This window comes from Equus asinus, chromosome 7 (genome assembly GCF_041296235.1).
Source record: "Equus asinus isolate D_3611 breed Donkey chromosome 7, EquAss-T2T_v2, whole genome shotgun sequence".
Classification (NCBI taxonomy): Eukaryota; Metazoa; Chordata; class Mammalia; order Perissodactyla; family Equidae; genus Equus; species Equus asinus.
Genome location: NC_091796.1, coordinates 30,084,326 through 30,106,771, shown reverse-complemented (window position 1 = coordinate 30,106,771; position 22,446 = coordinate 30,084,326). Strand labels below are relative to the sequence as shown.

General features: G+C 44.3%; 1 protein-coding gene across 4 annotated transcripts in view; it reads left to right on the top strand.

The window, feature by feature from the left end:
- SETBP1 (SET binding protein 1) overlaps positions 1–22,446 on the top strand; it is a 362,058-nt gene that overhangs the window by 169,534 nt on the left and 170,078 nt on the right. For all 4 annotated transcript variants that reach the window (XM_070513131.1, XM_044774659.2, XM_070513132.1 and 1 more), the window contains exon 3: positions 17,249–17,302. In XM_070513131.1, coding sequence (XP_070369232.1) covers positions 17,249–17,302 — 54 coding nt within the window. The remainder of the gene's footprint in view (positions 1–17,248; positions 17,303–22,446) is intronic.

Below are 22,446 nucleotides of genomic sequence, written 5' to 3'. Positions count from 1 at the left end.
CTGCCAGAGAGAAGTGGGATATCAAGCTTTACTCAGGCAAAATTTATAAATAGAGAAAGAGATTACGGCTGAGATTTCTCTGTAAAAAAAGGAGAGGTGGCTCAGAAAGTTACCGGAGCTGGTGTGTGGGAAGGAATATATAAACTATTAAAGACTGGAACATCTCGACTAGCTCTTCCTGCTGTACTGCCTTAGCTATAGAGTTCTTTCTTCTCCCTGCCTTGGTCTGCATGGTCATCCTTCCCAGCTGTGCATCACTTGGGGGCAGCTTCCTTCGTCCCGTCCTGTCTCCTGGCCTCTTCCCTCTTCGCTCTCTTTTCTTCCCTCCACAACACACAAGTTCCTGCCAGGCATATAATGTGCTTCTTTTTTTGCTGGGTCTCCACGTCCTCTTCTGTAAAATGAGGTAGTTTAGGAATCTTTCCTGAGTCTAAGTAGCATTGAATGAGCCCTACTTGCCCTCAGTCTACCTGGATCCACCTGCTGCCCCAGGTATCTAGGTGGGAAATGCCAGCCTCCAAAGGGGAAACCTGGGCCATGGGCCTCCCCCAGGGACCTCCCCGAGGCTGTTGAGCCTCATGCAGGCGAGGCTGCACCTGCTGCTCCAGGGTTCTGCTCAGGGAACCCATGCTTCTCTGACTGCCAGGGACTGCTGCCCACCCCATGCCCCAGGCTCATGGCCTTCCATGCCCTCCCAGGTGCAGGCAGCTCTGGGAAGTGGGCAGGAGCCACAGCTTTGATCACAGGCACACACAATAACCTCAGCACCCAGGCATCCATGCTAATCACTTTTGATTACGAATGGATTAAATGGGACAGCAGCTGCACAAGGCTGCTTTGATTCAGGGCCGCTCAGTAATGAGATGCACAGGCACAGGCTGGGAGGCTGTGGCCATCGGCTCTGCCCAACCCCCATACAACTTCCTTTAGAGGCATCTCCAGGCAGGGGCCACTGCTCAGAGATAGAGGGGAAACCGAGGCCACTTACACAGGCCCTTCATTCAGCTAGCCTCGGCAATGCCCTCAGCCTCATTCAAGATATTCCCCATGGCCACCCTGCGTGCAATGCCCTCTGCCAGTCATTCAGCCATGCTCTCCGCTGTTGCTGCAGGAAATGCTGCCTGTTCCCTCCGTATTCCCTTGAGGCAAGGTGTGGAGCCATGGGTTAAACAGCAGCTGCTCTACTGAGATGAATCCTAAGTCCAACTCAGGAGCAGCCAGATCCACAAAGGTCCAGTGCCCCCCTCCCCTAACCATGCCCCCTATATGGTCATTTGGCTTAGCAGGGGAAGTAGAAATAATATTGTCTTCAGTAATATCCTTCATTTGTATAACAAGCATAAAAGACCTTCAAGGCCGCCCATCCCATTTTATTTTCTCACAAATCCTGTGTGCTAGCCAGGATTTTTGGACTTCTTTCAGAAATAAGGGAGCTAAAATTCAGACAGGTAAAAAGGCTTTTCTAGACGCCTTTGTGCATACATTCTGGGTCTTTGGGGACCAGCCCAAGTCCTGTCATTCTGCCATGTAATCATCTACGGGCTCCTATTTCTCCTCATTGGAGAATGTCCTGAGTATATCTAGTTTCTGATGATGGCCCTGTGAAAGCTGTGACTGCCTGTGTGTGTCTATTTTTGTATATAGAGTGAACCACTTTGGGGTTGGTGGGGTATGAGCAGCTGCCTTGGCCCAATTGCAAGGCTCAAGAGAGGGAAGGGAGATAAGAGGGATTCAGCACCAAAGCCAAGAGTTCTTGGGGGCCATTAGATGCACTAATAAATTTGACCTTGGGACATTTCTTGTTTGGCCAAAAGAGCTTGAAAGAGCAATGGGGAATCCCTTGTTTCTAATAAAAGCTTCCACAGAAGAGCCAGCATTTCCAGCCACCTCCTCCCCATCCTCACTCTCAGCCCAGGAAGGCAAGTTGTCAACCTTACGCTGAAGTGGCCACTTAAAACCCAGCCACAACAAAGCCATGGCCAATGTCCCTCCACATTGCCCACAACCCTCCCGTGTGAAAGAATTTCAGAAGGTCATGAGCTTGACAGCAAGTAAGAGAGAGAAAGTGGTGCAAAGTTTAATGCCAACCATCCCATCCGTTGATGTGGTACAGCACACTCTCCCCATTGTCCCATTTAAGTGGTCCAAGTTGAACCTCACCGTACTTCTGAAAGATTTAAGGAAGAGGGAGGCAACTCACATTCATGAGGCACTGACCTCTTAGGCTCCCTACAGGCATATGTTTCATCATCCAGACATCTCTATGAGGTAACCAATGTTACCCATCTTTTGTGGATAGGAAAACAGAGGCTCAATATGAAGCTGCTCAACAGAGTTCGCAGCTGAGCTTGAGTCTGGTGGACTATCAAGCATGTGTTACTTTGCAGAGCACATTGCCTATCTGCAGTCCCACTTCACAAGTGAACACATTGAGCTCTAGGGCTGAGAAGTGATTGGAACAGGGTCATAGCACTAAGTAACGACAGGATTTGGATTAGAATTCCAGTCTTGCTTTCTTTTCACATTACAGATCATAGGGGCCCTTCCAATTTGCTAGTAATTTTCCTGCTGAGGCCTCTGAGCATGATGTTCCATCTCCCTGAAGTGCCTTTCCCACAACTCTCTGCTTAGCAACTTTTGCTCATCCTTCAGGGCTCAGCTTAATTGTTGTTTCCTCCGAAAAGCCTGTCTTGACCAGCCCCAAATTCTAAGTCAGGTATCTCTCCATTAACCCTCTTGTCATACCCATACTTTTTTTCCTCATTTTTTTCCTTGACTTTATTACAACTCTACATTACACTTATTTTTCGTATTCAAAAATAATGCTGTCTCTCTAGTTGGATCCTTGGGTTCCATGAACCCAGGGACTGTATCTTATTTGTTCATTGATGTATCCACAGAATACAGGACGATACTTGGCACTCACAGGGGCTCAATAAGAGAAGGCTGACATTTATACATGAATGGAGCAGGCAGACAAGAGGGAGGATTGAGTCTACAGGTGAGGGAGCTCACACCTAACAAATTCAACCAGGATAGAGATGAACCAGGTCCAGGTTCAGCACTGTCTTGGTCTGCTCAGCTGCCATAAAAAAATACCACAGGCTAGGTGGCTTATAAAAAACAAAATATATTGCCTATAGTTCTGGATGCTGGAAAGTCCAAGATCAAGATGCCAGCTGACTTGGTGTCTGGTGAGAGCTCGCTTCCTGGTTCATGTCTCTCTTCTCACTGTGACCTCACATGGAGGAGGGCAAGGGAGCTCTCTGGGGTCTCTTTGATAAGGACACTAATCCTTTCATGAGGGTCCCACCCTCATGACCTAATCACCTCCCAAAGTCCTGCCTCCAAATACCATAACACTGGGGGTTAGGGTTTAACATATGGATTTCGAGGGGACACAGACATTCGATCTATGGCAAGCAGATTCACTGCATTTATCTGGGATATCCTCAGGTATATCTTGAGTTCCAGAGGGTGTAGATTTCCCCTCATGGCCTACAAGGTGGATAAATCCCAAACACCTTTCCAACTCCTTGCCCAGGACATCCTCCGCATACCTCATGCTCTAACCAGGGCAAGCAGGGCATGAGCCCACAGACCCTCTGTGTGCTTCATGTTCTGCACTGAAGCTCTCAGTTCTCAGCCACCCTGAGATGCTCATGGGTCACTGCACATGCCTACACCACCACAGTTACAATTGACAGGTTAAATCATTATTAGCATTACCGTTCTTATTTTAATTTATTGTCTGTCCCATTGAAAGAAGGGACTTTAATTTTTTACTATTATATCCTCAGTTCCTAGAGAAATAAGTATTTATTGAATGAATTTATGGGATGACTCTTGGCATCCTTCACATTTACTGCATTCAAAAGCTTGGCTTACCTTACACCCAGATGGGCACAGAGGGCATTTAATTTCTGAGCTTATTGGAATGTTCCATGTCATACAAGTCACCGGGTCTGAGTCCCAGTCCAGTTGTTATTCGTCTTAGGCAGATAGGCTCATGGGCACATGTATTCCCAACTCTGCAATCAGTGGCTTCAGGTTGGTAGCTTGAGACGGTGGGAGTATTTTCCCTATGGAAATTAGCAAATGCCTTACATCGGACCTTTTTTTTTGCTCCCAGAGTCAGTTGTTAAAGGTTTGGCAACACAAGACTAGTTAGTATCGGTCACTCCTCCCACTGGCACAGTGTGCTGAGATCTGAGAGTACTTTGTCTGAGGGAGGCTTTTTTAGGCTATAGGGTGATGACACTGGGAGCTGTATCCAAGGAAGACGAGTTGAAAGCACTTGGGATATTCTGCTGGGATTTATGGATACGGTACTTGTCATCAAATGTATCAGTGACAGCAGTGGTGGAGGACTAAGCATGCTGTGATGTGTACTTGTGGGCAGGACTGGAGACTGCAAGGGAGAGGATGAGTCTGAAAGCCTCTGGGCTTGGTGTCTGGCTCCAACTTGAGATGTGGGGCTCAGAGTGGGCTGCTTGTTCATCTGCCTGTTTCCTCCTCTGTAAAATGGGGTTCACATTCCCTAGTTAACAGGAAGATCATGATGGTAAAAAAAAGCAGTTAGTTCCTGTTCCTCAGAACTAGTGGGACGAGTTTCAGTGAGGCATATTTCAACTGCATAAAGGTAGAATTTGCTGAAGACGATTGCTGTGGCACTAAAATAGTAAGTGCCACTTCCTCAGAACTGTTCAAGCTGGGTGTCCATCTGTCAGAGATGTTGGAGAAGGGGATTCCTGCATGGGAGGGGGACTGGTCTGGATCATCACCCCGCAAGATCCCCTCCGCACTAAGACTTCTAAAGCCAGGAGCATGGCCCTGGGCAAGTCACTGACCAATTTTTTTTGCCTCATTTCCTCCATATGTCAAACAAACAGGATGGTTTCTGTCCCTACTTGTTTTTCATTGTTATTGGGATGATTAAGTGAGATTGTCATTTGAAATGTTTTTAGATCTAGGGAATAAAACTATTTTGCCAATCTTATACTTCACCATTCTAGTTATAATAAAAACACTTTATACCTTGAAATAGGGCAACATTCCCTGTGACTTGATAATAAATAATGCCTGCCATTTTGCACCCAATCAATTATAGAGGGTAAATAATTAAAAGACAACCCTATTGTCAGATTCTTATGAATTTTATGTGGAAATAAGAAGTAGGATGCTTGTTAATATCCCATGAGGTCAAGGAAAGCCTTAAGGTGAATGGAGAGATCGTGCCCCTGCTCTTGACACTCACATGGCTTTCATTTAGATATGGCAAAGGTATGTGGTTGTACACAGCTAGATGTGACATCTCTACCCTCTTGCCCCTTTTTTATCCCAGAGTCAGGCTTGCTTCATATAGCTCCCCAGGTAGCAATGGGCCCTCTGCCCTCCAAATGGAGGGCCTCTCTCACCTTTATTCTTTGCTACCGATCTGGAATTGCTTTTTATCAGAAGACATAGGGACTCTAATTTTTCTTGCCATATTAGAAGTGAAGCACTGCAAATAGCTATCCTGAGAATAGTTTCATAGTGATTGTGGTATAATTGATTGATAATGGATACTTTCCTGAAACCAGGTTTGAGTAGGAAGAGATGTAGAGAGAAATCAGATCTCTTACTTTCTGAAAGACCAGTGAGAAATGGAGGCCATGGATCCTCCTAAAGATACACTTAGACTTTGCCAGCTTCTCAGTTCTGCCCAGAGTGCTACTTCTCCTTACGTTCTACCACTCCGCCATTTTTGCTATGATAACCCATGCCCAGGACCTTTAGTAATAGACAGTTTGTGTGAAGCCTGATAATGACTTGGGTGAGTGGCAGGGCCATCCATCACCTTTCCCAGATTCACAGGCTGTCAGATAGTGAAGTCGTCACAGAGTTCTTCATGTCAGTAGTGGGGAATACCAAGGGCCAGTCAGGCATGTGACTTGTCCAAGGTCACAACTAGCAGTGAATTGCCGAGTGTGGCTGCAAAAGTGAACATCCCTAGTTTCTGTGGTGGGCCCTTCGTCTGTGCTCTAAATAAAGGACTTGGGCATGTGATTACTCAAGGGGTCTCAGGCTGAGTTAGCAGCTGCTTCAGTCCTGCTGATGTAGCATCTGTGTGTTACATTCATGTTGCTCAGTCTCAGTCGGCAGTGTATAGAGATGTCCCTCAACTGAACCAGCCAGAAATTCAGGGCAGGTTTGTCCAAAAATGGGTAGAATGTGAGTCAGGCACACATATGATTTCAGGGAGAACAATTCAAGGATATCTTATTTGGGGAAGTGATCCAGGGAGAAATAATCCACATTTGGTTGAGCCATTCTGATGAGAAGGAAACTTCTATTTCCAGCTACCTCTGTGAGATGAACTTGTTCTTGAGAATGAAATCACAAGAAAACATTTTTAGCAAACTGTAGTTGAGGCAGGACTGTGTGGAATACAAACAGATACATACACACCCCAGAAAAGAATAGTTACTGGTGAGCCAGCTGTTTTGAGAAGTCTGGTCTGAAATAGTAGATGGGCAGATTTTTAACAAAGTACCAGATATATAGTCTAAGAGTCATGCTCCTTCAAAGTTGTGCTAGGAACTCTGTTATGTTTTCCAAGGGTATCTGTTTGCTGAATATACCAGGGATCATCTTTAGAAGCTGTGGCAGACCCTGTAGAATATCTTCAACAGTGAAGAATTATTTTGGAGACAACCAGATATCTCAGTGCTTAAAGAACTTCCATCCTAGCAAGTGGCAAGACCAAGAACTCAGCACTTACAATGTCTGTAACACTAAGGCAAGAGCAGGGTCTGTTGTGGAAGGGATTGAACAGTGGTGGTACAAACAGTTTTCAAATAGCAGTTCAAAGAGATTTTTGTTTCAACCAGTAGCAAAGCATATAAACAAGCAAGTTCCACTTGGTTAATTCAAGTAAATAAGCAAATAACCTGATCGTACTTCTTTCAAAATACTCAGTAATCTTTCTGATGAAAACCATAAGCAGAGGTATTTGGTAGACAAAGACTCGTTTTACATTTTTAGTTTTGTGAAGATTGTTTCTTGCGAATGAGAGGAAGAGCTTGGGTTTCACTTCTGCATCTTTGATGAAGATGGTTGTCTGTCTTCCCTGAAAATCATACCTCCTGCTGTCTAGCGCCTTCATTTTGTCGGGTGCAAAACTGTCCTTACCACTTGTGCTCCTTCTAGTTCTCATGCTATGTTGGATTTGACGATGACATAATAGCATGTTTCATGCCTGTAGTAACAGAGATAGCCTACTTGGGATTTCCCATTTTTCTGTCTTATTTATTAAAAGTGCCCATCTGATCATAATGATATTATTCTTCTTTGGGATGCAACTATCCCCTTCCCATGATTGATTACCCTTTTTGATTAAAGCCTGCCTCATTGTGTCTTAGCTCATGTCTCTAAAAGGCAAAGATCTTTTGTAGGTGGCATGAGGTTACCCATGACAGCATTTAGATTACTGGCACTGGCACACATATGGAGTAGTTAAGAATGAACATAGGCTTTGGTTTCATATGGAACTGAGCGTATTCTCTGGGTCTGTCAGTTACTATCTTGTGACTTGAATAAGTTATTTAATGTAGCTAAGTTTCTGCTTTCTCATTTGTAAAAGGGGTACACTCATTGTGCTGCCTTACGAGGTTCTTGAGAGGATTTAATGAGATGAGCTGATCCCTGGAAAGCATTTAGTAGTTTATGGGGATTCCCGGCATGTTTGATGGTGCCTGGAATTGGTATGCTCTTATTAGCTGGAAGGAAAGATGGAAGAGAGGAAGGAAAGAAGGAAAGGAAGCAGGGAGGGAGAGGAGGTAACTGATTAGGGAGAGAAGAGCCACGTGATAATTAACAATGTGTGCAGCAGTGTACAGTGTACAGTGCAGACTTTAATGAGTCCTTGGTCAGCCAGGATTCAGGAACGAAGCTCCTTTGAAAAAAGTCAACTTGAGTTCAGAGAAATTTGAGAGGAAGATCAAGATCGTAGAATGTTAACCTTAGATACCTACACTGTGAGGCTGCATGGGGCTGATGGGAAGCCTGGCTCCTACTAGCATGGCGGGTCATCTAGGGGCACGCTTAGTAGTGGTAACAGTGTTGCTGGGGCCAGGGATGACTCCCTGGCAAAAGAGGGAGGGAGAAAGCACTATTCCATTTTGAGATTCCCAGTGGGGATCATGGATGCCTTAGACAGAGGACTGGACTTGTCATGATTCAGAACTGTGTTCAGATGCCAGTTCTGCCACTTGTTGCCTCCGTAGCCCTGGGTGAGTTATTTAACCAACTTGAGCCTCAGTTTGCTTGACATAAACTGGTAAAAACAATGTTATGCTGCGTCGATAAAGGGAAGAATGAGAGGGATAATAGACTTAAAGCATTGACCTGGTACGACAACAGGCAGAAGTAGGTCCTGAAAACTCAATTATTTTTCATATTATAATTGCCAAGCATTCAGGATAGGCTTTCCGGTGGAGCTTCTTCTGTTTTACCTGAGGCTTACAAAAGCTGTGCCTTCCTGAAGCTAGAAGGTTTAGCTATCACTGGGTCCAGCTTGACTTTACCCCTTTTAGATATTCACCTGTAATTGTGATTAATTGCTCCAGATTTGGCCCGAGGGGCCCAGATCTCAGCCAAATTGGCTCCACTGAGCTGAGGAGCAGAGCTTTTGACTGCAGTGCTCAGACACTCTGAAGCAAGCACCTTCTGACTTTTCCATTCTCTGCTGCTCAGTGAGCCTATGAGTGTAAATCAATTTTCTGGGATTCGCCAAGGGGATGCATTAGAAAGCTTTAATACTAGTCTTGGGGCCAAGTGAGCAGATCATCTGGTCAGTTCTAAGCAGAAATTCAGCAAATGATGAGAAGAAGGAGACGAGGATGGATTTTCCCTCAGCATCCAGCTTTGCTTGGCATATGTTCAGTGAGGGGAACCTCCTTTATTGGCCTTTTACGGACTTTGGAAATGGCCCACAGATGCTTGCAACGTGATTTCTTCATTTTATTTGAAGGAAATGCCCTACAGCCCAGATTGAGCTCCTGAGAAGCAACGTATCTTTAACTCTTTCCTTTCCTGGTAAATTAGTTATGCTTTCTTAAGTGTCTAGCTTGCTGAACTTCACATGAAGAGAGCAGGCATCACTGTCTGCAGAAAGTATAAGGAAAGGACGAGAAAACATTTTCCTGATGAGTGACTCATGGCAAGTACTAAAGGCAGTGTTCTTAAAATGAGGTCTTGTCATTGCAGCCATTCTGCTCCTAGTAGGAGGTGACAATCTTCACATCTTTAAAGAGGTGAGCTGGCTAATTCTCTTTCTCCAGGTATATTCTGTTAGTACGGGAAATGGTTTTCTCACCTATGTAGGATCTTCTCTTTTACGATATGAGTTTTCAAAATTTCTTTTTTTATAAAGCTTTAAATCAAATAGTTCTTAGCATGGAAGTCCAGTATAAAGTAGCAATCCAAATTATGCTGTTCTGGATAAAATGGGATTGGGGCCAGGAACTCCCCACCTCGGCTCCTCTCACCCACCTCACAATCCCCAAGACCCTTCTGTGGAATCCAGAGCTCCCTTGGGCATGGTTTGAAACCACTGCTTTATAAGTTTTCTAGGCATGGTCTATTTTGAAGTGTCAGAAGCATTATGGAGGCCCTGATAGAACCTCTAATTCCAAAGCAGCCACGGGGCTCATAGAATATTATGATGCAGTGAACAAGAACATGAGTCAGCCAAACCAGGCTCCAATGCCGTTCTACCTCCCTACTAACGGTGTCACTTCAGAAACGACTTAACCCTGCTGAGCTACTTCTTACTGAAATAATAAATGGGAACATGAACATCCGCACCACTAGTTTATACCAGGTTTGCCTTTGTAAACTTCCCACCCAACACCACACAAGATGCCCTCCATGAAATCCAGTTTTCTCCATCTGAGGAACAAGATATTTAAAAATAATTCTACTGGGAAATTCAAAAAGGGCAAGATGAGCTTCTGTAGTTTCACTAGGTTCAAATAATGTAAAACAAGATGCATTGTCTTAATGAGTTCTAGATTAGGGCATGTAGAGGACTCTTCTTTCATTAGGTCTTGGTAGTTACAGCTCTAATCTGCAAGAAGAAGGAATAAAGGCATTCCCACCCAGAAGCTGAAATAGCTGTGATTTGGACAGCAACCAAATATGCACACCACTGTAAGAGCATGGGTTATATGTGTAAGGTTATGCATGGGATCTTTAAAAAAAAAAATGTAAAAGCTCTTTTGGCTGCATATGTAGGGAAATTTGTTACAGATCATGCCTGTAAATATTAGAACCCCATCATTTAAAAAATAATAAAAGAAAAATGTAAGCGACCAAGACCAGGCTTGCTTGGGGTTATATTCAGCCTATTATTAATCATCCTTGTTGCTCTTTTGGAAGGCAGCCCGAAGCTAAGACTGGAGGTGTCAGTGGTTTCAGGTTTAACCTTTAAAATTCCGTGAGACTGAGGGGATGTAGCTAAAGGACACTCAACCCACCTAGGATGGGTGTGTAACAGCTTCACAGCAGCTTCAGTTGTGTAACTTGCTTCATAGGCTGGTGGGAAGCTGGCTGCTTTGCCTCTGCACCACCCACCCCAGATGCCTTGGCAGTTAGAACTAATGTCTTTTGAACTGTAGGGTTGTGTACCTTTAGCTCAGATGTGGATGTGACTGCAGTCTCACTGGGATGGTGAACCCGTGTGGCAGTCTGAGTGCCCATGACTAAATTCCTATTTGAATACCAATAATGGAGAGACAGTACAAGATGGTCTCATTGCCCTCCCTTCTGTCCTTGTGATGAGGAATTCTTCCAGATAGTGTAGACAACCTCTTAGAGGTGTGTATTTGGGGGAGAAAGTGGCTGGAAAAGAAGAGAGAAGGAGAATAGACAGTCTGTTTTATCTCTTTTTCATCCATGAGGTGAGAGGGACACTTTGCTAGAAGTGTGGGGCAAGAGGGAACGTGAAATTCATTCTATTGGTGGTAAAATAAGACCTGAGGAGGTAAAAGTGAACTCATAACATATCCCATCGTGAGTAGACGCAGAATCAGGACTAGGACACTAGTTTTCTCCCTCTGAGTCTAACTCCTGCCCTTTTGTACAGCAGTGCTCCATTTATCATCCCTGTGAGGTGGAGCAACCTGTTGGTCCCATTTGCCTCCCTTATTCCGGTCTCCACATTTCCTTCTGTGGTCCTGGTAGAGCTGTGGACTCACTAAGGTCTGTGGCTCCACAGCCTGTTGCTTGGTAGAAACCTTCCTTAGCCTTCTTTCTTTTTCTCTGTCTTAACCTCTGACTTAACTTGCAGCTCTCCACTCCCCTTTCATAATCTCCCAGTCTCCCTGGTGTTAAGGCATCCAAAACTTTCTTTGGGTTACATACATATGATTGGATTTGTTGTTCCAGATTTTTCATTGGGTAAGTCACAATCTTTCTGAACCTGCTTTATTTTCACCAAGGTAGAGAGTGGGGCTAGTTGTTTTCCAACAACCTCAGTCACACATATGATTGTATGTTTGTCTCCACTTGCTGGGATGTTGACTTCCATATAGACTGTCCCCCTTTTTTTAGGTTGAGGGGTTGGGGTGGAATGGAGTTCAGGTTCCATCCCATAGCCAAAATAAGAAGCAAGTGATGCTTCACAAAATAAAGAAGGAGAAAAAAATCCATTTCCTACAAAATAGAAGGGGGAAAGGAGAGTAGATTGAAGGGGAGGAGAGGTTAAGTAGAAGTCTTATTAAGGAAAGGATAGTATCTTCAGGAGTAACTTGAAAATGGGTCATTTATTCTCCCCAAAGCCATCTTTGCTCTGTTTCTTTATCTACCTACCTACGCACCCATTCACCTATCCATCCATCTTACATGCCATCATCTATTTCTCTGGCCCACTTAGGAGGAAATATCTGGGAAGAGCAAATGACCTAGAGGATGTCAAGGCAACCAGGCTTCAGTTTGTCCAGCTGCATGTCTGTAAGACTAAGATCCTTCTGGTCAAATGTCCAGCATGACCCACATCTCCCCTTTTTGTGTTAGTGACCCCCTTCCCAGATGCATGTGTCCTGAGTCAGCCTGAGGGATTGATGGGGATATATTGGGCCATAGCCTACCCAGGTGTGGGGTGTGTGCTTTTGGTAAGGGGCCAGCAGAGGGGAAGTGATATTCCTGGCACAGGAGGACACAGGGAGAAAAGTGGAGCAGCCTCCTTCCTCCTTTGAGGGAAGCCTTGAGAGCTGTCAAGTTAGCAGGTGGGAAGGAAGATATTTGAGGGGCAGCCCTATACCTGCAGAGTTCTCAAGGGGATGCTGCTGTAGCTGTACTGGGGGTGACTTTTGGTGAGGGAAGCAAAGAGAGAACCCCATTCAGAGAGCAGGGTGGGAGAGGAGCCAGAGAGTAGAATGCCTCTGCATGGGAAGCTGAAGGTATTTCTCCTCTCACCTCCTTAGGGCCCCACAGCTCCCTTCATCCTACTCCAATCCTCTCTGCTCTCCAACCCACCCCTTAGGCTGGGAGAGACAGAAAAAAAATGAACTTGCGCCAAGAGCGAAACTGCAGCTCCTCAAAAATAGAAAAGAGGGTCATCATCCTAATGTTTTGAGTGTAGATTGTTCCAGAGAGCAGCAAGACGTGTCAGGAATGAGAATGGTCTGAGACAGGGCCCCAGGAACACTGCCCAGCTCCACCAGGGAGATGAAAGAATTTTCTCCTTCCTTTGCCTTTTAAATGTAATTCTGTCTGCCCTTCTCCCCCACACCCGCTCAACCCTCTCACTGGGAGCAGTGCAGGCAGTTAGCCATCCTGGGAAAAGGCAGGATCCTTTTCATTAACTTCAGCCTGATTGAAGTCCCCAGAGCCAGGGCAGATTTCATTTTCCTCCCTCTCTGCCTCCCTGTCTTGGATCCCTCCACACACAGCTACCTGCTCTGGGCAGTGAACAGTTTCCCAGTGGGATGGAAGGAGAACAGGATCACAGTAGGGAGGAGGATTTGGAGAGCGTCTAGATCAGTGTCCTTTAGGCATGCCCGTCTCTTCTTGCCCATGCCTCCATTTCCCCTGAATTTCTGTGCACATCGATGCCACCTTCAGGACAGAGGCCAGCACCTGGTTCTGTCTGGGTGTTAAGATTGGTCTAGACTGAGATGATCACTAGTGGACATTTCTGCAGAGGAACTAGGGGTTAAGGGACCCACCCCATCCTGTTGTTAACTGGCAATGGGATCTTAAAGAAGTCACTTATCAAATTCTTCTGCAAAGTAAGGACTTAGTCTGGAGTTCTAAAATTTATTACAGTGGCAGAACATTTGATCCCAAATGAAGTTGCATGCATGAAAGAGGGAAAAGTAGAGCCACTGGCTGAAGGGAGGATGAGAGGCAGATACAGTAGGGTCCTCTGTCTATACCACCTTCCTTTACTCTACTTCCCCAGCAGAGGTGGCTCCTGAGCCCTCAGGGACATGAGGATTTCCCCATCCACCCAGGAACCTTCAAGTCTCTCCTTCAGGTCCTGACACTCAATAAGATTGGAAATCTTTTTGGGGTCCAGATCTAAGCAGTCTGTGATTTCGAATTTCGAAATACAAGAGGAGTTCCTGTCCAGTATTTCTAATCCACATGTGAGCACCATATTTCAGTGCAGAGGTCTGGCCCTTTTTTCTTTCCTGGGTGCAGAATGTATAGACTTCTAGGAAATAACTAGCTTTGGAAAGGGGCAACGTTTTGCAAAGAGACACCAAGGAGCAGGGCCTGCGTTTTGCCCAAGAGCTCACGTGTTTGGTTAGAGCATGGTTAGAACCCAGGGCCAGTCACGCAGGGAGTCCTGGCTGGATGGTGAGAGAAGGCAGACTTCTGCACACTGCGTTCTTTTGGGAACCACTGAGACTGGAGGTCACAAGACTTGCCTTTGTTTTTTTCCCAGGTCAGGTAACACCTGAAATGCACAGTAGATGGTGAGTGAAATAGTTCAGCAGCCCCAAGGTAAAGAATCAGAAGTTTGAGAAGTCACTTGATAATCATCCTTGACACCACCTCCCTGCATCCCCCAACCCACCATCAGATAAGCTAACATGTCTGAACCTCTGCAATGGACCCATTGAACATTTTATTGTTTCATCCACAGGAAGGGGAGATCCCCCTCTCTCTCTGGTGTGGGCTTATTCACTGCTGAGCCTCTTTCACTTTCATACTGTCCTTCCTTCAATTTAACCTTTGACTCCTACACTGAAGTATAAGCCAATATTCTCCTGTAAAACCTTCCCTAGTGGATAGGGAAGAGCTTGTTCCCATCGTCAGAGTTGATAAATTCATTCAAATATTTGAGTGCTTACTTCATGCAGGAAATGCTCTAGATGCCAAGTGCCATTTCCTCTTGTCGACTTGAAGGATGTCATAAGCCATCTTTCACACTTCTTTTCTCTAGGCTCAGCAATTTAATCACCCTAGTCCTCACTTGTAGGTTGATAGTATTCCCCACTTGGCTTATAAGTAATTTTACCAACAGGCATTTATTGAGCAATTATATGTCCAGACTCTTCTCAACACTTTGAGAGATGCAGAAGGGACATAAGATATAGACCATGGTCTTGTTAGGCACAATCTTGTTAGGTGAAAAGAATGAAATGAAAAATACATACAACAGCACAAAACAGAATGTTAAATTATTAAGAACTAAATTGTGTGCATCTGGCTCCTTCTTAAGAGAAGAGAAATAGGATCTAAGGTTTCATGGAGGGTGGGATAGATCCTAATTTTGTTGAGCTAGGAAGATAAGGCATAATTACCAAAAATGCCATATTTCTATTTCCAGTCAAGTGGATCTGGTGATTTCTCAATCCCAAAACCACTGGTATGAGGGAATAGTGCCTATTTTAAGATGCTTTGAACACCTTTGGGTTTCTTTTCAGTTGTGGCTTCTCACAACTAGGAGGAACTAGATGTTTTGGTCCCATGCCTGCTATCTACCCAATGAACCCTGTTATAAGGTGGTGGGAGGGTCCCTGCCCGCTGGGCTTCCAGGGCCTAAAGAATTTGAGATTTGATTCTTATACACTAACACATCTTGGTTGCCCTGTCCGTGTAGGGGTCACTCCCATGCCCATACCTCACCCCAGCCTTTCTGTCCCCAGCTCCATCCTAACCTGTGCTCAGCTCAAGTTAGAGGCCTAATCTGTACTGATAAGGTCTGAAGAGTGGATGGTCATTATCAATTAAATAAAAGGATGTCTAGAAGGAAAGGTCAGTCAAGGGTCATTTATAGGGACTCATGCTTTACGTTACTGCCCGTGGCTCATTTGACTCATAGTCTGGCACTCATCTTTTTCCCTAAGCTGCATCTCCCCAGCAAATTATCTCCCATGTGCTATAATTCAGAGACATTATGTTATAGAATAAAGATGGTGAGCTTTAGGATAATTTAGTTTTGGATTTAAATCCCAAATACATGCACTACCTGTGTGCCCTAGGAAGTGTATCATAATGCCCTCCCTTCCTCCTTAACATATGCTGGGGCTGGCAGTGAGTAGATGCAAAGGGGTGTGCTGGGATCAGTGGATCCCTTTTCCATCTTTGTTCTTCCAGCTGTCCCACCAATAGCGCCTCGCCCTGCCACATTTCCATTTTCAAGGCCCATTCCAATGCCATCTTATTTCAGCAGCCCCACCCTGACCTTTCTGGCCTTATGTACAGTTTGATGCTTCTACTCTGCTCACACTGATGTGCACATGTTGTATCCCTCCACCAAATTGTAGGTTCTTTGAAGGCAGGGACTAAGTCTTATAATTATGTTTATCCCTTAGTCTTTAGTCAAGTACCCCAATGGGTTGTTACTTAGCTGCTTCATTACAATCGGAGGGGCTGACCTGGCTCTCTACCAGGATGATGAGCCTTCCCAGGACCTTCCATGTGGGGAATCCAGCCTGCAGGGCTGGGTGTGGGGAGAAAGGTACAGCTTTTACGTTCTCCACCTCCTTTCTGTGCTATTCCAGTCTTAACACCGCTTTACGCATCATTTTTGGCAAAGTCATTTAGAGAAGCTAAAAAGCCCAGTTGAGCTTTTCTGAAGCCTGGAGGTGCTGGAGCCCAGCTTGACTCCCTGTCTTTCTTGAACCAAACAAAACATTGTTTCAGCAAACATGAAATCTTCCTTATTTTTTGCAAACTCTCTCCAGGCCTAACAAAGCTAGCAGTCACACTCCCTGAATCAAAATAAGCATCTGCCCTTTTGCTCTTTATTTCACACTTTCCCAGCATTTTTGAATAACAATAAAGAATATGATTATTTTATTAATTAATCATATGCTTCCATCGAGTGCTTTCTGGAGAGGATGCAAAAATGTTAAAACTTTACCCTTTAATATTGATTAGGCATAAAGTCAGAGAAAATATATAAACTTGACTTTTATCTTCTAATATTGTACATGATAGTTTCAGGCATAAGCTGTGAACACCTAAATAGTATGTGAGATCAAAGGCAACATATGGCAAAGGGAAACCGAGTCATGTAGCTGGAAAGAGGAAAGGGTCATTTTTACTGCTTTGATTCAAAAAAGAAGCAGCAGCCCTCCAGAAGATGGGCCTTTAACTGTCTCTTTAACTTGTAAAATCATAGACTGCTTTGATGGTAGGAAGAAAGGCGAGTACCTTCTCCCTAAGGAAATGTATACAGTCACATGCCATATAACAACATTTGGGTCAATGACAGACCGCATATACAACAGTGGTCCCAAAAGATTAGTACCATATAACCTAAGTGTGCAGTAGGCTATACCAGGTAGGTTTCTGTAAGTACACGCCGTTATGTTTGCACAATGACAAAATCAACTAACAATGCATTTCTCAGAACATGTCCCGTTGCTAAGTGACACATGACTGTATATCTATAGACTCGTGAGTAATTGTAATTCCAATTTCAGGAGTCTGTGGACCTGCTGAAGTCCACACATAGTCCATGATCCTTAATTTAAAGCACTTTGAAGAACTGTCGGCACATAGGAAGAACGTGGGAAAGGGCAGCAGAGGGAAGCAGTGAAGTCAGAGATGTGGTAGACACAAGGTGAGAAGGCCATTCAGTCTAGGTTCCTAGCTCAGAAATACCACGTTTGCCTTTTGTGATGCGGCTGCTTTAGCTCTGGATCGAGGCTACGGTAAGTCCATTGCAGATCAGTTGTCCTGGGGATGCTGTATGCAAACTTTGAGAAGTATCACTAAGGAAAACTCCTTTGTTCTTTTCCAGCTCCTCACAGCCAGTGACCTTGCAGCCAGCGACCTCAAAGGATTTCAGCCACAGGTAAGTTCCACTGATCCTTTCATGAAGTTCGGGAGTTTGAAATGTTCCATAGTCTGGTGGTGAGCAAACAAAGGTGACACCAGGGCAGAAACCCCCACCTTGGATCTCCAGCTTCTCTGACTCGAGGTGCCAACCTTGACAATGACCCCATGGCTTGCCCTCTCCCTCCCACTCCTATCTCTCATCTCATCTCGAACAAAACAACTTCTTTCTATTCTCTCTTACTACTTTATAGTGGAAAAAAATGTAGACCAAGTTACTTGGAATGTGTGGTTGTAGGTGACTCTGCTTAAGAAGGGGTAAACCAAGGAGGTGGAGGGTGGGATGCAGCTGGGTTCTCCTTCGTGTATTTCTCTTTTTTGCAACAGGATGTTCATATTTTTGTAGTCTGTGTGCAAATGCCTTGCAGTCAGTAGTCTGGCGGCCAGGTCAATCTCAGACTCCTGCAGAGGCAGATGGTTGAGTTTTGCTAATGTTGGTTAGTTTTGCTGATGTTGGTTAGGAAATGGCCACTATTATCTCTGGCCAGAATGCCGTTTGGAGGTCGCATGGGCAAACCACAAGAGGGCACAGGCAAGGGCTCTCTGGGACTTCCTTGGCAGTTGATGAAGATGGAAAATCACCCTCCTTGTCTCTGGAAGGGACTTACTGTCTACACACAAAGACATAAGTGCCAACACACGTACACACAAATACACAGTAGACACAGAAGTCCTTGTGTTCCCCATGGACCCCAGTGTAGAAAGAGCATGTATGCAAAGAGAGGTAAGCCCAAGGCTTTGTGGGACTGTGGGACTGTGGGACTCCGTCCCTGCCCCTGTCCCCTTTTCAACATGAAACTTTCTGTCACTTCCCAACTCAGTACCTTAAGATCCCACGGTACTATACATTTGTGGGTAGAAACGTCATAGCTAAAGGCAGAGAACTTCTGGAGTGGAGCAAGTAATTTTATAGTAGCAAAAATTCCATGTATTTGGGAATTTTTTTTTCTTTAAATATGTTTCACATCCAAGAGCTCACCCTGCCCTCATTATGCTTCCCCTATGTGGGATGCATCTTGTGAGCCCCTTTTTACTTCTGGGGAAACTGAGGACCAGAATCCTGATAAGAAGCAGCCCCAGATCATACAGAGAGTTAGGTATGAAAACAGAGGTGGAAAGTGAGAGGCTCAAGGAAGAGAATGAGGAAAATAAAGGGCCCCCTTGGTGAGAGTCAGGATAAATCCATACGCCACTTTGGGTGTTTCCATCACAGCTTGTTGATCCTTCCATCAGGGATGCAGTGAGGTTCTAGAAAGAGTTAACCAATAAGCCTTTTAACAACAATTAGGAACTGGTAATTAATTAAAGTGCTTATTTACATATTCACACAAACTTCCAGGTAAACTAAAAACAAAAGAAAATCAACATTTACCCATATCCTACTCATTTCCACACCTATGTTTGTACACAGTGGCATCCTAGCTAAAGTTTATTTTTATCTGAAAATTTATAAGAATGAAAGGAAAAAAGGCTTTGTGTGTTGTCCTTTTGTGGCTTGAAAAGGATACCTAGCAGAGACTGAGTTTATGGAAGGGGTGTGAGTGCGTGTGTGTGTGTGTTTGTGTGTGTTTTGGTATTGTTTCTCTCTGAGATGATCATATTTTCTCCATGTTTCTTGATACTAGATTTAAAATGAACTATTAATTTAGATATATTTGGGGTCCGTCCATCACATTCGAGGCCATGATCCTAGAAAGGCAGCTTCCAGGCTCCCCCACAGACAGCCCCACAGTTGCTGGTGCAGATGGCTCACTCCCCTGGTTCTGTCTGACCTTTCCACATTATTCCATTTGTGTGTCATCCTCCCGAGGCTGGAAGCATAAATGCACATTTTTCACTCCTCAGGATGCATGTTCCTGAGGCCAGGAAGCCCTGGGAATCTTGTGGCCAGAGTGTCATGCCCAGATCAAAGTTAATTCTTCAGTGTTATTCCTAAATCAAAAAGCCCGGATATGTCTCAACTCAAACACCACCCTTTGGGGTGCTTTTCCCAACAGAAACAGAACACTGCCCACATGCTTTGGGTTCCCCCGCTCCCCAGCCCGCTACACCAAATTGTTGGCTTCTGTTGTTATTTTCCCCTTCTCTCTTTGGGTTTCAGATGAAACTGAGCCCCATGCATCCTGATGTCCACAATAATTCACGGGCATGTTCCCTTCCAAGAACTGTCACTAACTTTCAGGAGAGAACTTGTGGAGGACCCCTTCCTGGGGGAACTGTAATAGGGCCTGCCAGCTTTCACACAGTCTGGTCCGCACCTATCACTGCATGTAAAAGGGTTTTTTTTTTTTTTTTTTTTTTCTTGATGCCTGTTCCTGCTGCAGCCTCTTAGGGAAAATAGTCATGATTTCCTCACTAATCTTTGGTGACTCTCAGCTTTGATTGTGTGGAGAGTGGCAGCTATATCGAGCTGGACTGTTCTGTCCCTTTGCCTCTGTCCTCCTTTCTGCATCCAGATAGAGAAGAGGAGGGTATGGAAGTGACTATCTGCTTTTCTCTCCATGGTTATTAATTTGTAAAGACACCATGCTCATTCCTGGAAACAAACACATTACTTTGTAGGTAGAGCCTGATGGCGAATGCCAGGGTTGTAAGACTTGTACGTTAGCGGTGGGGCTTCTTCCCAGGCTGGTGAGCTTGGCTTCTGGACCACGCAGGGTAGCACTGTCTCCTGGAGTCAGGCCTGGGGCTGACAGGTGGTTACTATTCTCAGCACGTTTTAAAGCCACAGATGGAAAAGCTTCTGAAATTCACACCTAAACCACCCAGACTCTTCTCTTCCATTTGGTTTCCCTCCAGACACATCTTTCTTTTTCCAATGTCCTGTTCTTCTTGCTTTTTGAAGGAACAGATGCACTTGAGTCCCCTCCTTTCTTATCTTTGGATAATGGGAATTAAGGACCCTCATCCCCTTTTGCAAGACCATCCCTCTCCAATCCCCAAAAAAATATGGGAAAGCATCTCTTCCCTTTCATAAAAGTCCAACAATCATATGCTTTCTTCTCCATTTTTCTTTTTATTCTTTTTTTCCCCCTCACTATAAAAGTTATAGATGTTCATGGTAGAAATGTGAAATGGGTGAAGAGGGTCAAAAGGTACAAAGTTCCAGTTACAAAATAAATAAGCCCTGGGGACGTAATGCACAGCATGGTAACTATAATTAATAACACTCTGTTGTATATTTGAAAGTTGCTAAGAGAGTAGATCTTAAAAGTTCTCATCACAAGAAAAAATTGTAACTATGTTTGGTAATGGATGTTAACCATAAAAAATTAATTTTAAAAAAGGAAATTTGGAAAATACAGAAAGACATAAGAAAAAACATCTCCTGTTATTCCACCCCAGAATATAGAAAACGGCATATTGGGGTATAGTTTTTTGATCTTTGTTATGCATCTATTGGATTTTTTCAAAATTGATGTTATACTTATATGCTTTTATGTTACCTTCTTTTTTGTTTGTTTGCATGCTTTCCCTGTCACTGGAAAATCTTCTAGCAGCTGGCTATTTTTGTCCAGTTGCTAGTACCGTCATTTATTTACCACTCCCCTCTTGCTAGACATTCCATTCCTTTTGCAGCTGAGATCGCCAGGAGCAATCCAAGGCAAAGGCTGGATCCAGTGCCTTCCTCTAGGATACAAATAGCATCCAGGGCTTCTTGGCATTTGTTTCTTCTTTGTTTCTTGGTTCCTACAGAGATGTGAAGATTGCTTAAACTTTGCAGTAAAGTCGTCATATATGTGCCTGTGGGCGTTTGTGCCTGGGTGGGGGATGTGGGGAAGAAATAGCCATAACTGTGGAGTCCAAACTCAGATGCAGGTTTCATGTGTCCAGCCACAGTGCTGGGAACGACCTTGAAAAGACCTACCCCACACAGAGGAAAGCACCCACTGAAGGACTTGGTCCCCACCTCCTTTATAAACTGCCCATTATCTCAGAGGAAAAGAGGATACTTCCTTTAGGAATAATGAAGCTTTACTTCAAGAGTGCCTCATACAGGATTTTGTGGGGTATGTTTAATAATGGCTGTCCTATAAAAAGTAGCCATTGTTGAGGAATTTCTAAAATGTACATTGCTGCTATGGCCAAGGGTACGTTGTAGAGAAAGGTAAGAAGAGAGTAAATCAGGACACACAGAGAAACATTGTTCATTGTAGAGAAAACAGGGCTTTTGGTCATGGACTTGCCATTTCATTCAGAGACACCCATGGAGACCTTTCTGTGGGGCTCCCTGCTGTGCACAGACTCTTCTCCAGAATTTGACAATTCTAGAAAGTTCTGCCACTAATGTTAGCTTTGTAACCCTGGGAAAGTTACTTAATGTCTTTAATCCTCATTTTCTTTATTAAGCAAAAAATTTGCCCAACTTATCTGACAGATTCTTGTGAAGGTCAGATGAGACAATGTTGTGAAAGCAACCTAGCATGATGCCTGCCATGCACAGTGAATTCAATGTTTTCTTTTGTCAGAGAAGTACAGGTTAAATTATTTAAGAATTCACAGGAAGGAGAAATTGTATCTATATGGAGCAAGCACGGAAGTCCTCCAGGTGGAGGTGCCATTGTACCTGGACCAAGATAGGTGAGAAGGAAATGAGGTGATGAACTTATTCCAGGGCAGAGGACGCCTTGATGAAGACCAGAACAAGGGTAGAGATGTTTGGGTGTGTTCTAGAGATTGGAGTGGTTTAATTGCCCTGGTTCAGAGGGAGTATGATGGAGATAATAGTTGCAAATTAAGTTGGGACCAAACTTCAGACGGTCTTAGAAGTCTGGAAAAACAGTTGAACTTTTTTTTAATGAACTATTATTGAGGTTTTCAAATTTATGCAAAAGTAGGCGTAAAAGAATAATACACCTCCATGTATTACCCAACTTCTATTATCTATTATTCAACTTCAATGATAAGCTGCCCAAAAAAGCCCTGATTTGTAGTATTTGCTTATTTCTGTGGTGTAAATATCCCCACCATGACCAGCTTTAAGCTGCCAATTGTTTAACCTGCTTGCAAAGTCTTTGATAGTCAGATTTCCAGAGCCGACACGATTGGTCTCCAGCATACCGCTGGGCCAACCTCAATAATCATTACCATTGGCCAATATTA